This window comes from Lepus europaeus, chromosome 12 (assembly GCF_033115175.1).
Source record: "Lepus europaeus isolate LE1 chromosome 12, mLepTim1.pri, whole genome shotgun sequence".
Classification (NCBI taxonomy): Eukaryota; Metazoa; Chordata; class Mammalia; order Lagomorpha; family Leporidae; genus Lepus; species Lepus europaeus.
The window spans coordinates 60,270,593-60,285,887 of record NC_084838.1 but is presented as its reverse complement, the minus strand read 5'-3'; the positions used below and the strand labels follow the sequence as shown (position 1 = coordinate 60,285,887).

Sequence of the window (15,295 nt, the reverse complement as noted above, 5' to 3'; positions counted from 1 at the left end):
CAGGTGCAGGGAATCATGAGAAGGAGCAGAGCTCTTTAAAGAATCAAGCTGATAAGAACTACAGACAGTCCACCAGTGGACCTCGCACCTACCAGCTCTCCCTGTTCCCTGGCCTTGACCATCTGTTGGCTTTCCAGTTAGAACAGCCCCATGAGGCTTCCCACACTCTCCACCACTGTGAAGCCCTCCTATCACTGCTGCCTCTTCTTCTGATGAAGTTGGTTACTTTGACTGCCCCTGGTGACATGACCTCCCTGGGTCACTGGTCAGGTCTCACCCCGTGGGATCCATGGAGTTTGTGCAATGACTGCCAAGAGGAGCCAGGTAACACAATCTGGACAGGAGGGAAGGTAACCCCCAGTGAGGCAAACCAACCAATTCAAGACAGGAAAGGGGAAGGAACTGCCAGACTGTTCACCTTTCCCCACCCACCCTCAACTCCTCCCAGACACAGTGACTCCATGTCGTCCCTGGAGACATGGGCACTGTGGAACAAGCTGCTTTATGTTACTGTAAAGCTAGGACCAGCCCAGCCACGTCACCTTATCACCTGCTTCTCCCCCTACGCTGATTCTCGGGATAGGGTTGGGACAAATGCTTTCTAGGGAAGCTGGGCTAAGACATACAATATAGGAATGAAGAGGAGAGAGAGACAGGAGAAAGGAAGTAAAAAGAAGAGAAGGAGGAAAGACAAGCATATTAAAGATCTCTGTACAGGTAGGAAGGGTTTTGAAGCCATAACAACACACAACAACACAGGACAAGTCATGGGATACAACAGAGGAAGTAGCAAAATATCAAAGGTGGCTATATCTTTATGGTAGAATAATAAATGGTGGCCAGCACCACGGTTCACTAGGCTAATCCTCCGCCTGTGGTGCCGGCACACCAGGTTCTAGTCCTGGTCGGGGTGCCGGATTCTGTCCCAGTTGCCCCTCTTCCAGTTAAGCTCTCTGCTGTGACCCGGGAGGGCAGTGGAGGATGGCCCAAGTCCTTGGGCCCTGCACCCGCATGGGAGACCAGGATAGTCACCCGGCTCCTGCCTTCGGATCAGTGCGGTGCGCCGGCCACAGCGCGCCAGCCGCAGCGGCCATTGGAGGATGAACCTACGGCAAAAAGGAAGACCTTTCTCTCTCTCTCTCTCACTGTCCACTCTTCCTGTCAAAAAAAATTTAAATAAAGAATAATAAATGGCTTTAATTCTACTTTATATTCTCAAAATTTTCATTTTAAAAAGGATTCTGATTTCCAAAGTACTGAAAATCAGATCTGGAGCTCCCTTAACAAACCTGGATGGCATAGACTACACAGACACATACAGGCTATCCCATCTCTACACTCTAGCAATAGTCTATGTGACGGCTGATGATTACTAAACCCTAGGTTACCAATGCCTTCTTTTTCCTCATTACCCCTACCACAGAGGTAAAATGCAATAGGGAGCCAAAATTATATATCAAGGCTGCCCAATGATGTTCCCCATCCTCTGCTGAACCTCACATGTGTACAAGCACAGACATGTGCATGCATACACACACACACACACACACATGCATGAGACAACTTGCTAAGCTGCCACCTGAGGATTTAAATCACATAGATGTTTCCCCTTAATGCAACCTACCACTACTACCTACAAGCACATTTTGCATGCTGTTGAAGGGATTGGTAAGAAAGGAAAAACTTCATTTATATTCCACGTTTGCAATTGATGTAAATAATCATTTTCATTATGAGTCCACTCAGAATGGTGTAGCAGCATAAAGCCTTTTATTTTTTAAAGCACTTTAAGTTTTGACCTATGTGTTTTGGTTTCCATGCATCCCAACAAAAAAATCAGACAGTGGGCTCCAGAATGTACCTCCCTCTGAGTCTCCTGAATGGCGAGTTGGAGATCTTTTCTCTCTAAAAAGGTGTCTTCTAGCTTATCTCCTACAGAGCCAGACCTTGACACCAGGACACAGAGATCAAGGATTCCAATTTCTCACTCCACCAGAAGGAAAAAAAAAAGGAGAACAACTTTCTAATAGCCTTAATCTATCTGAAATTCGGTGCTCTCATGGACTTTGCTCTCCTGACACATCTACTTTCTTGCAATCCCTTCAGAGCTTTGAGTTTTACCTGTATTCCAGGATACTCGGGGGGCATTTGTATCTGCAGTTCTGATGGAGATGTGGACTGTGAAAGGTGTGCTCCTTCCAAAGAAGAAGTCGTAGACCTCCAACTCCAACTGTAAACAAACAAATGCGCCTGACAAGTTAGGGTAGAAAGTCCTATGCCCATAGACAGAGGCAAAAAAGGGTTCAGGTTTCTGCTGGTCTCAGATCTCATCACTTTTGAAGAACCATTGTCACTTTTACAGGCCCTAACCTAGTTCCTTAGCTTAGTAGTATTTTTTAAATTTTCTTCTCCATAAAAGAATTTATTTGTCTGAAATTGGAACTTGTGCTAAAGAAAGGTCTCTGTGTGAGCTCAAGAGGCTGTGTCCTAGAGGCAGCACACATCTCCCATAGCGACGGGCTCCGAGGCAGTGCGTCTCAGCTGCAGTGACTTTGTCCCTCCAGGGGGCGCTGAGAATGTTGGAAGACGTTTTTGGTTTCGCAAATGGGTGTGGTGTGTTACTGTCATGTAATGCCTACAGGCCAAGGAATGCTAACATCCTCCTGTGCACAGCACAATCCCCAACAATAAAGAATTACTGACCCAAAGGATCAATGGTGCTGCTATTAGGAATCTCAGATCAAGAGGCATCCATTCCACTAGATGTGTTTTTAAATATCTAGATTTTATTTGCTCTTAAGAAAGCTGTAACTTCTATAGGAGCTACATGATAAGTTTGAGCTTTGTTATATGTTTTGTGTGTTCTGCACCAGAGGCTGACATGAGAAGGACCAGGTATAACATAGAAATACCAGGTTCACTGCCTACTTGCAAATAATGTGTGATTTGGGGGCTGGCATTGTGGTATAGTGGGTTAAGCTACCACCTACAACACTGGTATCCCATATATAGATGCTGGTTGGAATCCCTGCTGCTCCACTTCTGATCCAGCTCCCTGCTAATGCACTTGGGTTGGCCCAAGTGCTTGGGCCCCTGCATCCACATAGGAGACCCAGAACAACTCCTGGTCCCTCACTTTGGTCTAGCCCAGGAGCTGTGGCCATTTGGGGAGTGAACTAGCAGATGAAAGATCTCTCTCCCCTCCCTCAACTTTGACTTTCAAATAAATAAATCTTTTTAAGAAATAATGTGGGGCCGGCGCTGTGGTGCAGCAGGTTAACACCCTGGCCTAAAGCGCCAGCATCCCATATGGGTGCTGGTTCTAGTCCCTGCTGCTCTTCTTCCAATCCAGCTCTCCGCTATGGCCTAGGAAAGCAGTAAGAGGATGGCCCAAGTCCTTGGGCCCCTGCACCCACATGGAAGACCCAGAGGAGGCTCCTGGCTCCTGACTTCGGATTGGTGCAGCTCTGGCCATTGCAGCCGGTTGGGGAGTGAACCAGCAGATGGAAGACCTCTCTTTCTCTCTCTCTCTGCCTCTCCTCTCTCTGTATAATTCTGACTTTCAAATACATAAATAAATATTTTTAAAAAAAAAAAAGAAATGTGTGATTTTTTAAGACAATAAGAGAAGTATATCAGCAAATACTGAGCAACAAAAAGAAAGTTCAAGGGTGCCAAAGCAACAGACTCAAAATGGAACTAGACAAGGGCAGAAGGTGTTTTGGGGGAGGTATACCACAAACAAGCATCAGGCTGGCTCTGCACCAGGGCTTTCAGCCCATAATCTGAAATGTGCATGATCTCTACTGAGAATATGAAGAGTTAGCTTCCAACAACAACAAAAATCACCCATCCAGACTGGTTCTGCAGCTCATGACAAGAACCTCGGATGATTACTGACACCATAAACAAGAGTGTCAATTGTTAAATCAACAACAGGAGTCACTGTGCACTTACTCCCCATGTAGGATCTCTGTCCTTAATGTGTTGTACTATGTGAATTAACGGTATAACTAGTACTCAAACAATACTTTATACTTTGTGTGTATGCATGGGTGCAATCTGATGAAATTTTTACTTAGTATATACTAAGATGATCTTCTGTATATAAAGATAATTAAAAGTGAATCTTAATGAAGAATGGGATGGGAGAGGGAGTAGGAGATGGGTTGGTTTGCGGGTTGGAGGGTGGTTATGGGGGAAAACCACTACAATCCAAAAGTTGTACTTTCAAATTTATATTTATTAAGTAAAAGTTTTAAAAAATTGCATTATAAAACACCAGAGAAGACACTCCGAGAGCACACAGAAGAATGGTGTTAAATTTGTGAGCTCAAGGTAAAAGTGGATGAGTGGGAAAACCTGGGAGTTGAGGGAAGGAAAGAAAAACCAGCTGCCACAACTACAAAGGGAAGCAAATGAAAGCAAAAGGCACAGCCCCACATTTATAGTCTGAAGTCTTTCAGCTGCCCTGGAGGCTAAATGCTGAAAATGCCAAAATTATAGGGAGGACAATTTGCTAACCCCAGCGACACTCATTTTCCTCAATAAACCTGGAGTCTGCACCAATCTGCTCATTTAAATTTCCCTTCCTGTTTGAATCAACTTGCTGGTAGGTCTAAGTACGGGAGGCATGATTGTGGGCAAGGCTGTGACCAGCTGTTCTCCACTCCCACTGGATGCAAAACAAGAGCAGAGAGACTGAACCTGCAACCAAAGGAATTTAGATCTGATGGAAGCAGGACTTTTCACCCATTATATAGTCTATCACGAACTCTCCTATCCTGATTTATTATTAGCTAGAATTAAGAACCCCATAAAAACACACACAGGAAAGAACAACAAAAACTTACTAAAAAAACTGTAAAATACAAAACAAAAAAACTTCTCTAACCCCAATGGTGTATGTTAGCCAGTTTGTTGAAGGACAGCAGTACTTGCAAACTGGGCTGAATGCAGACCTCAGAAGTATTTTTCAGCTGTCTTGAATTTTTTAAATTATTTTTTCTATATTTAAAAAATGAAAATCTTTTTAAAAAATTAAGGGCAGGTCTTGTGGCACAGCGGGTTGAGCCTCAGCTTGCAACACCCACATCCCATATTGGATGGGATGTCTGATTCATGACCCCAGCTACTCTGGGCTTCTAGTCCAGCTTCCTGCTAAATGCTCCAGGGAGGCAACAGATGACCGTTCAAGTGCGTGGGACCCTGCCACACACATGGGAGATCTCGATGGAGTTCCTGACTTCTGGCTTCAGCCTGGCCTATTCCTGGCTGTTGTGAGCATTTGAGGGGTGAAATAAATAAATCTTTTATTTAAAACAAAAACTATTTCCCACTTCTCTTGACAAGGTGACAAGTGAGCACCATGGCCACCCTGGGTCATGTGTTTGCTGGCATGGCAGCAAGTAGTGGGAGTGCTGAGGTACAGCCATTGCCTGGCTCTCCTTTCTGTTGCTGTGCCAGTGCCCCTCCATGCAGGCTGCATATTTGCACCACCTGCCTGGCTCCTCTGGGCATTAGTTTGCATACTGATTTTCAGTGATTGATTGCCTTCTGTGGCAAGGGACAGTCAACCAAACCGGAAGGCTAATGGATGACAAGTGTTAAATGACTGTGGAAACACCAGCAAGGCTAGAGGCTCTGCCCTTCTTCCTTCTTACCTCGTAGTGTCTCCTCTCAGGATGGCTGCTGTTTGGAGGCTGGTAGGCAACCTGCATGTCACTGAGGTCTCTCCAGGTGAATGAGGAGATGGGTCTGGTGTGGTCCAACAGGTGAGTTACATAGCCCTGGAGTGGGGCTTTGGTAACGTTGAACACCAGCAAGGGCTTGGGGGTCTCATCCTCTTCACAGTCCACAACCAATGTAGTCAAAGAGGTCAGGATGAACTGATCCACTTCCAGAATGAACGTGGCCATGAATGCAGCCCTTGGAATCTGATTTGGGATGCCAGCTCTGATATAGACGGGTAACCACGCATTCTCTGACTTGTGAAGGAGAAAGCAAATCCAAAGGGGGAATAACAAGAGAGATGCTGCAAGTTAGAGAGTTCATAGCATGCTGTGTAATCAAGCCACAGCCCGGAGGATGTGCCCTGCAGAGAGCCGAATCCTGCACATTAGAATCACCTGGGGAGCTTTCATGTTCCGCTAACCAGCATCCACCTGCAGAGCTTCGCACTCAATTGTTCTGAGGAGGGGACCAAACAGCTCATCTTTTGAGAGCCCCCAGCTGACTGTAATGTGCAGAGCGTGTCAAGAAGGGGGCACCTATCTTGGCATCAGAAACAAGGGTGTTTATGAGTCTGTCTTCTACCCTTTTAATTTGTCTGACTTCACAAAAGTAAATTAACTCCCAAGACTTGTTTTCCTGCTACCTGTAAGTGGAAACGAACAGCGGACTCCTGAGTATCAAGTGGACACTAAATGAAATAGCCAAAGTAAAGCACTTCGCAGAGCTTGGCATGCATCACCAGCCTCCCCCAGCCACTTTGGCCATCTCCTGCCATGTGGTGTTAATGCTGGCATCTGGGGAAGGACAACAGAAAAACATCTTATAACTCAGGACTCAGGGGTTAAGGGAGGTCTGCTCAATTCGTTGGTTACTTAAGATCCTGGGTCTCCAAGCCAAAGGGTATATGTTGGGGATTGCAAGCGACCACTCAAGCTAGAAAAGCATCCATCCAAAATGAGACAGCTGTGAGTAAGAGACTTTCCAAAGAAACTGTGACACTGCACCATGGACCTGAGTTGTCAATAAGTGCTATGTGTGAGAATTCTCATAGCAGCAGATTCTGGCTGTCAGAGTTTGATGTACCCTGTTCGTAAGAGTGCCAGGCTCAGGGCTGACCCTGTGGCACAGCAGGTTAAACTGCCATCTGCAGCACCAGCATCTCAGCTGCCCCACTTCCGATCCAGCTCCCTCCTAATGTGCCTGGGAAATCAGCAGAAGATGGCCCAAGTACTTGGGCCCCTGCACCCACATGGCAGACCCAGATGAAACTCCTGGATCCTGGCTTTCAATTGGCCCAGCAAATGGAAGATCTCTCTCTGTGTGTGTCTCCCTCCCTCTTTCTCTGTAACTCTGCCTTTCAAATACATAAATCTTAAAAAAAAAATAGTACCAGTCTCAATGATTAAGGTCACTTTAGTGCAATACAGCTGAACATTGGATATTAGCCTAGGGAGTTGTCATGTGTATCTAACAGAATGTTAAAAATTGAATTCTTCTTGGTTCCGTCTCAACTGAATTTCCAACAAAGAGACATTAGATTTTAATATAAATGTGGACAGAAACTACATGCAAAACTTACAACACAAATTGTCTAGAACTATAAGAATATGAAAAGTTTGGGAGAAGTAAGAGAAATTTGGAGGAAGGGGTGCGGCGCTGAGTCATTTCCCAGACCCCAATACCGCACACCTCACGAAGCAGGAAGTGTGGGACAGTGCCAATCTCAAATGTCAGGAGAGCAGCTTCCTTGAGCTCAGCCTTAAACTGTGCTTCCCACAGGTGGCGCACGCAGAGGACTGGCTCTGGGCTCATTCCTGAGGAAGTGCAGTGGCTGGAAGCAGAAGAGGAACAGTGGCTTGGCTAGATCCAACTGTCCTTGTTTGCAGCACAGAGGGCCCGTAAGTGCTTCCAGATATGGGCCAAGTAGGGTAGCATTTTTTTGGGGGGTCATCCTGGACCCTAACATTTAGGGGATTATCTTTCTTTGAGAAGAAAAAAAAACCCAGTAGTAAAGAAACTGTAGATGGAAATCATATCCTTGGGGCTACTGAAGAGAATGCGGTGGGCACCTAGGAAACGCATCCTCTGAAGATGAGAGCTGTGAGTGAAAGGCCCCAGGAAAATTACCCTGAGACAAAGAAGCCATCTAGCAGTGCCTGATCAAATAAGACCTCTCTCTCCAACACTCGCCCAAACCATCCCTGCACCAGCCTGAAATGAGCCAGAGACCAGAGATGAGCCAGAAAAGCTTTGGAGAAGAGAGAAGAGCAGGAGAAGATAATCCACATCTCCTCTTCTCACTCATGGCAGATGAAGGTCACTGAATGACCTACTGAGGCACTCCAGGGCTTACAATGTCTACTCTCCATGTGCCACTGGAAGAAAATTATTGAAGACCCATGATTTGAAAACTCAAGAAATGACAAGTCACGATTTAGAATGACTGGAACTGAACACTGAGACCAGTTCTAGAGTTAAGTCAAAACAAACATGTTATTTTGAACATGTTAATTAAGCAGATACACACATCAGAAGCACTTACATAGAAGAGGGATGATACAAGAAATAATAAGGTATAAAAATCCTATGCTAGGACTCTAGAGGGTAGGCAGTTCCCAGAGAAAGGACCAACTGGATCAATCCTCATTGTGCATAGGTAGCAGCCTGGGGACTTCATTAGATTTTTTTGAACTACTACACATATAAAGAATAGTTTTTCAAAATTTGAAATTAAATCCAAATAAGATAGGGGCCATCATTGTGGTGCAGCTAGATAAGTAGCTTTGTGATACAAACGTCCTATATCAGAGTGCCAGTTTGAGTCCCTAGTGCTCCATTTCACACCCAGCTTCCTGTTGGTGCACTCAGGAAGACAGCAGAAGGTGATCCAGGTGCTTGGGTCCCTGCCACCAACATGGAAGATCAGGATGGAGTTACCAGCTCCTGGTTTCTGCCTGGCTGCTGGCTATTGTGGCCATCTTGGGGGTCATCAGATAGATGGAATCTCTCTCTGCTTTTCAAATAAATAATTTTTTAAAATGTTTATTTATTTGAAAGAGTTACAGAGAGATGTACACACAGACACACACACACACGGGGAGGGAGGGAGGGAGGGAGGGAGAGAGAGAGAGAGAGAGAGAGAAAGAGAGAAAGAGAGAGAGAGAGGTCTTCTATCCACTGGCTCACTCCCCAAATGGCCACAACAGCCAGAGCTGAGCCAATCTGGGAGCCAGGAGCTTCTGGGTCTGCCATGTGGGTTCACGTGGGTGCAGGGGCCCTAGTGCTTGGGCAATCCTGCACTGCTTTCCCAGGTGCATTAGCAGTGAGCCGGATTGGAAGTGGAGCAGCCGGGACTCAAACCAGCGCCCATATGGGATGCCAGCACCACAGGCTGGGGCTTTAACCTGCTGCTGGCCCCAATAATTATTTTTAAAAGAAGAATAGCTTTTAAAAAGTCCATTAAAATTAAACCCAATAAGATAAAATACTTTCAAGTACGATAAAGACAAAGAAAATAACATTTTATAAGAAAAAAATATTTTAATTAGCAAGAAAGCATAAAATGATCACAGAAAATCCTGGGTATACCTACAAATATGGACAAATACTCTGAAATTCAATGAAAATATCCATTGCATGTACCTTACAGAAAAGATCCTTGAAACTACATAAAAAGGTTAAAAGGATGATCCACATTTACATGTAAAGAAAAATGCAGAATGGTCATATTAGTTTCAAACAAAGATGAACTCAAGATGAGTTCATTAAAAAGGACAACATGGACAGTTGATATTGATCAAACATATAAGACAATGACTCTTGTAAACATTATATTTAATACTGTTCTGCCCAAACCAATGGGAAATAGAGCCAAAATAAGAGGAATAATTATAGAAAAAGAAAAGACACAATTATCATCATTAGTGAATGATATAATTATGGTCTTTAAAAGCCCAAAGAATTGAAAATTTCTTAAAATAACTGGATTCAGGAAAGAAGCCAGAAAAAGAAAATTACACCAAAAATTAGCTTTCATGTTTATCATCAATAACCAATGAGAACATATAACGGGTGAAAAAGATTCTATTTTTGCAAAAACAAACTGGATGGACTTAATAAATGTGCTCAACTTACATGAAGAAAACTTTAATCTTTAGAGAAGCACATGAAAGAGAATTTGCCCAGAGGAAGGAAGGTGCCTCATTTCTAATGTTCTGATATTTCAATTCTTCCCCAAAATAATCTATGGTTCTAATCCAATATTGTTAAACATCTTTGGTTTAAAAAAAAAAAAAACTAATACAAATGATTTAACTGTTTATCCAGAAACAAGAATAGGGAGAATGACTATGAAAATTTTGAAAGAAAAAAATTGAATCAGACTAATGAGGAAGAACGTGTCTAGAAGACATGAAAGTAGATTACAGATATATTATATTTCGAACAATAGATACGGTACTGGCACAAGTATAGGAAACAAAAGAGCTAGCCCTGAAACAGCAGACCTTGTATCCGTACCTTTCTACACAATAGAAGAATCATCTAAAATCAATGGGAACCAAGTTACTTGTTCAACAAATAGTGTGGAAAATTTGGGCTACTTGGAAAACAATTGTTTCACATACTTCAATGCATAGCAAAATTTGGTTTAGGTGAATTAACAAAGGTACACATGAAAGAAAAGACCTTCAAAAATCCATAAGAAATTATGGGAAAATGTCATTCAGTCATACAATGAGGATGGACTGTACAACCATAAAAGTAATAAAGGGATGAGTACAAATGCTTCATATATATTGTCAACTGAATTCCATAAAACAAAACCAACTCTAGTGTGTGTCCTCCCACTGTCTTTGTGTGTACATATAAGGATAGAAATACAGTTTATTTCCTCTTATTTTGCTTTCTGTGTTTTTAAAGTCCCCCCTATTACCTGCAGTAAACATATTATTTTTATGTCCACAAATGAGTCTGTTTATGACATGCCAAATTGACTGCAGAATAGGTGAATGACAAATAAGGCAAGAAGGACATTTAAAGCAGCAACCTCCCAATACAGCAGATCTAAAAATACAAAGAATGCCCTAACTGAAAGTAGTCAGGAAAAAAAGAAAATCAGAACACTAAATGGTTCAATTTTTTTTTTATGAAAAAAAGAAATCATTAAAAGTGATAGAAGGTTCATGTTGAAACAAGCAGAAAACATGTACTAATAATCAGTGTACCTGGAATTGCAGCCCTGCCCCAGCTATAAAACACCTGTGTATATTTGGGCAGGGTGCCTCATTTCTCCGTGCCACCACTTATAAACAAGAGACTTGGTCAAAGCAATCGCAACCCTGTTCCATACCAGTTTTTCACTGGGTGACTTTTGGACCAGCAAAATATGTGGATGCTTATGATGTGCCAGTCTTTTTGTCAAGCACTTTATACACATCGTCTCTAATCCTCTCATTCTATGAAGTGAGTACTATTAACCCCATTTCAAGATGAATAAAATGAGACATTAAAACTCAAAGTCACAAAGCTAGTTATGGAGATGTATGAGCCCAAGCAACCTGGGACCAGTGTGCATGCCCTTAACTGTTAATATTGGATTCAGAAATCTATCCTTTAAAAAGCTTTCCAAATGATTTACCTGATCAATTTGACCAGACTGGAAATTTTATCCCAGGTCTCCATTCTAAAATTCTATGATCCTGTTGTATTGTTTCCTTCTCACTCCTCATCTTACCAGTGCCTGGGGGTAAAAAGTCAATATTTGACTGGACTCCTGGGAGAAATCCTACTTGAGAAACCAGATTGTGAAAGAGAGAGGTCCCTCCACAAGTCCTCCTGGATCATCTCATGTCAAGCACAAAATCTGAATCATTTCAGCAGGTCTACAGTTGGCCCCAATTTCCCAAGTAAATTATAGAATGTGTGAATTAGGAGAATAATGCATTAAATATCTCATACAAATTCATTTCACTTCCTGTCATCATTTGGGTATGAAGATCTCAGAGGAGGAAGAATGGGGAAGTTTCAAAGAAACTGGAAGATGGGGGAGGCCTTTGGCAGCCTGTGACCTGCATGACCCAGCCCTCCATCCCAAAACCTGCATGGGTGAAAATGATTTCATCTGCACAACCATAAAAATGGGACTGAATGTCCCTTCCCTCCTAACTTCCTGTGGCCTCCCTCCCAGCATGGACCCCCTGGTTTCAAGAAGGAAAAAAGGTATCAGTGGGGTGTTACCAGAGGTCAGTGATAAGCTGATGAGTCCTGGGGGTCAAGAGGGAAGAGGGTTAGCCCAGTCCTTCCCAGGTTGCGTTAGTGATGAAGAGCCAGAAGTGCAGGAGGAGAGCTATTCACTCACATTACAGACGAGCTGCTGCTTTAAGCCCTTCTTGACAGAGTAAAGATGCCTGCAGCTCCCATGAGTCACCTGACAGTTCCACCCACAGTAGCACAGGACAGTCCCTGACACGGGCACCAGCACAGGCACCCCCTTGGGACTGGTTCTCTCACTTTGATTCAGCTGGGGATATTGACGTGACCCCAAACCCTACCTTGTACACCATATTACTCCTGCTGTCTGTGAGCTGCAGCTGGATGGAGATGTAGTCAACGTTGGGCGAAGGGGGAGCTGTATGGTGATAGCGAAGCCCCATCAGCAGGAACTCCTCACAGCTCATGCTGAGACTTCCTATTCTCTTCAGCCCCAGGGTACAGCGGCCACCTGGACACTTCAGTTCTGTCCCCAGACCTAGGATGTACAGCACTGGATAAATACAGTCACCCAAGTATACTGGCTCTAAAATTTAAACCCAATCCACCCTCCCCTGGACACCGATTCCCCGGGAATCCTCCTGTGTCTCCTCCAGCCATTCTCTGAATCAGATGTCATTATTCTGGAAGCTTCTGATTTCCTTTACATAAAAAAAAAAAAACCAGTTTGGGGCAACACCAGCATCCCACATGGGTGCTGGTTCAAGGAGTTCCGGCTGCCCCACTCCGGCCCCAGCACCCTGTTAATGGTCTGGAAGGTGCCTGGGCCCCTGCCACCCATGTGGGAGATCCAGAAGAAGCCCCTGGCTCCTGGCTTTGGGTTGGCCCAGCCCCAGCCATGGCAGTCATCTGGAATTGAACCTGCAGAGAGATGATCTCTCTCTTCCCCTATCTCCCTCTCACTCCACCTCTCCCTCTCTTTCAGTAATCCTTTCAAATAAATAAATCTTTATACAAACAAACAGAACAGTTGCCCTGTGTCTCATGAGGCCCTTGCCCTCCAATCACTACACTGAGATAAATAGCAGAATACGTTTTCTGGTGCTCGAGCATCTCTTACAAGGAGGCCCAGCTCACTGCAGGCCTTCCACAGGCCCTCCAGGCTTCCTTGACAGCATCAGCTTCCTCAGCTCCATCACACCATCTCTACCCACTGCCCTGCTCACTGAAGCTCCTCCCCAGTGTGCTTACCACTCAAATCCTGCATCTCCTTCTAGGCCCAGCTAGTCTTTTTTACTAACACGTCGCTTACATATTCTTTGAGCACCCTATCCTAACTTAATGAAAACCTTAACTGTCTCCCCTGTAGTGGTCATGCCTCCCCTCTATTGTATTTTTCATTCTTAATGGGCATTGGATACTCATATAGGACACTTATTTTTTGAATCTCATTTCCCTGATGTACAAACTAGATAACTCTTTTTCTCAACCTCAGGATTGGAAAGACAAAAATGAGATGATTATGTTTAAGTGTGTCTTTAGCTGTAAACTTCTATCCAAATTTAAGGTATTATGTGAAGATATCATATTATGACTATGATTATTGCTTACATTTCTTTCGATAGTTCCCAGAACACTATTTTGCAAATAGGTGGTACTCAGATATACTGTTTGAATAAATAACAGAAGGGATATTATCAACCCTCCCTGATTTAAACCATGGCTGCTAGTTAGCTCTACTTCAAAATTCCTCATACTCCAATAACAATAAATACACCAGCTACAGTTACTATTGCTCTGATTCTTGCTACAGATACCACCTGACAATAATGTATATCCTCTGAGCCAGGTGCTGTATTAAGCATTTTGTGTACGTGTGTCTCATTTACTCCTTTCCTGCAGCATTATCCTTTCCCCTCCTGCAGAGACTTAGATTGGTTAATAACTGAAATCATACAGAAAATGAGTTTCAAAGGCAGTTTTCAAATCCAGGTCTTTCTGATTCCAAAGTCCATGCTCTTAACCACTATACCATACTTTTCAATGAGCTGGAAAAAAATGTATAAGTAGACGCTTTCATGGAGGTAAAACAACCATTTGTAGATATTTTTATCAGTTTTTATAATATTCACATATGTATTAAAAGATATAATACAAGGAGCAGGCATTTAGCCTAGCAGTTCGGACACCTCACATTAGAGTGCCTGGGTTTGAGTCCTAGCCCCAGCTCCTGACTCAGACTTCTGCCCAGTGCAGACCCCAGGCGGCAATGGTGATGGTTCAAGTAATTGGGTCCATGCCAGCTACATGAGAAACCTGGATTGTGTTCCAGGCTCCCAGCTTTGGCCCCAGGCCTGGCCTCGGTTTTTGCAGGCATTTGTAGAGCAAACCAGTAAAAGGGAGCCCTCTCTCTTTCTCTCTGCCTCTCAAGTAACAATAATAAATAGATAGCATACGGGACTCAGGGAAAAAACCATGTGGCTGATCTCCACGGGGTTCTTCTGGCCAAGACTCCACCAGAACCATCTGGCCATGTGCTGGCAACCGAGTCTTCACAGGGTCCAGCCTGATGGTACATTCCAAGCTAGCCATCCTGTCATATTCAAATCTGAGTAGGTTCTTGTCGATTGCTCGGGACAAGCCGTAGAATTCAGACACCTCCAGTGCATTGTCACTCATACGGATGATGTTACAGTCTGGTTCCAGCAGGTAGACCCGCAGGACAAAGGTTTCCGTGAAGGTGTCTGTTTCAGTAAATCTGTGGAGAGAGCAGAGCACAGGTGTGTGTTCATCGATGCTCACCCATGAAGCCTGACCTTCACACAATCTGGGTCAAGTTAGCATCTGGTTCAACTCTGCTCCCAACCTCCCTGTTCTCTTCTTCACTTTGATGTGAGTGCCTTTTCTGTCACTTCCTCCTTCAACCATCTTTCCTTGAACACTTGCTCTCAAACTCGCCACCCACATTGGTGTTTAATCATTGCTAAGAGTTCAGTCACACTTGTAGCACAGTGTCAAGCCTTTATGGATTGAGTTTAATATTCATTTATTTTTTAAAGATTTATTTAAAAGGAGAGAGAGAAAGAGAAAGAGAGAGAGAGAGAAAGAAAGAAAGAATGAATGAATATTTTATTTATTTATTTGACAGGCAGAATTAGTGAGAGAGAGAGAGAGAAAGGTCTTCCTTCTGTTGGTTCACTCCCCAGATGGCCGATATGGCCGGCGTGCTGAGCCAATCTGAAGCTAGGAGCCAGGTGCTTCCTCCTGGTCTCCCATGTGGGTGCAGCGGCCCAAACATCTGGGCCATCCTCCACTGCCTTCCTGGGCCACAGCAGAGAGCTGGACTGGAAGA

The 15,295-nt window shown here is 43.9% G+C and overlaps 1 protein-coding gene across 12 annotated transcripts in view; it reads right to left on the bottom strand.

Annotated features, from left to right (window-relative positions):
• FREM1 (FRAS1 related extracellular matrix 1) overlaps positions 1-15,295 on the bottom strand; it is a 301,861-nt gene that overhangs the window by 121,931 nt on the left and 164,635 nt on the right. For all 12 annotated transcript variants that reach the window (XM_062208226.1, XM_062208223.1, XM_062208232.1 and 9 more), the window contains 4 exons: positions 14,400-14,701; positions 12,285-12,481; positions 5,664-5,987; positions 2,122-2,230 (listed from right to left, as the gene is read on the bottom strand). In XM_062208226.1, the coding sequence (XP_062064210.1) occupies positions 2,122-2,230; positions 5,664-5,987; positions 12,285-12,481; positions 14,400-14,701 (932 nt within the window). The remainder of the gene's footprint in view (positions 1-2,121; positions 2,231-5,663; positions 5,988-12,284; positions 12,482-14,399; positions 14,702-15,295) is intronic.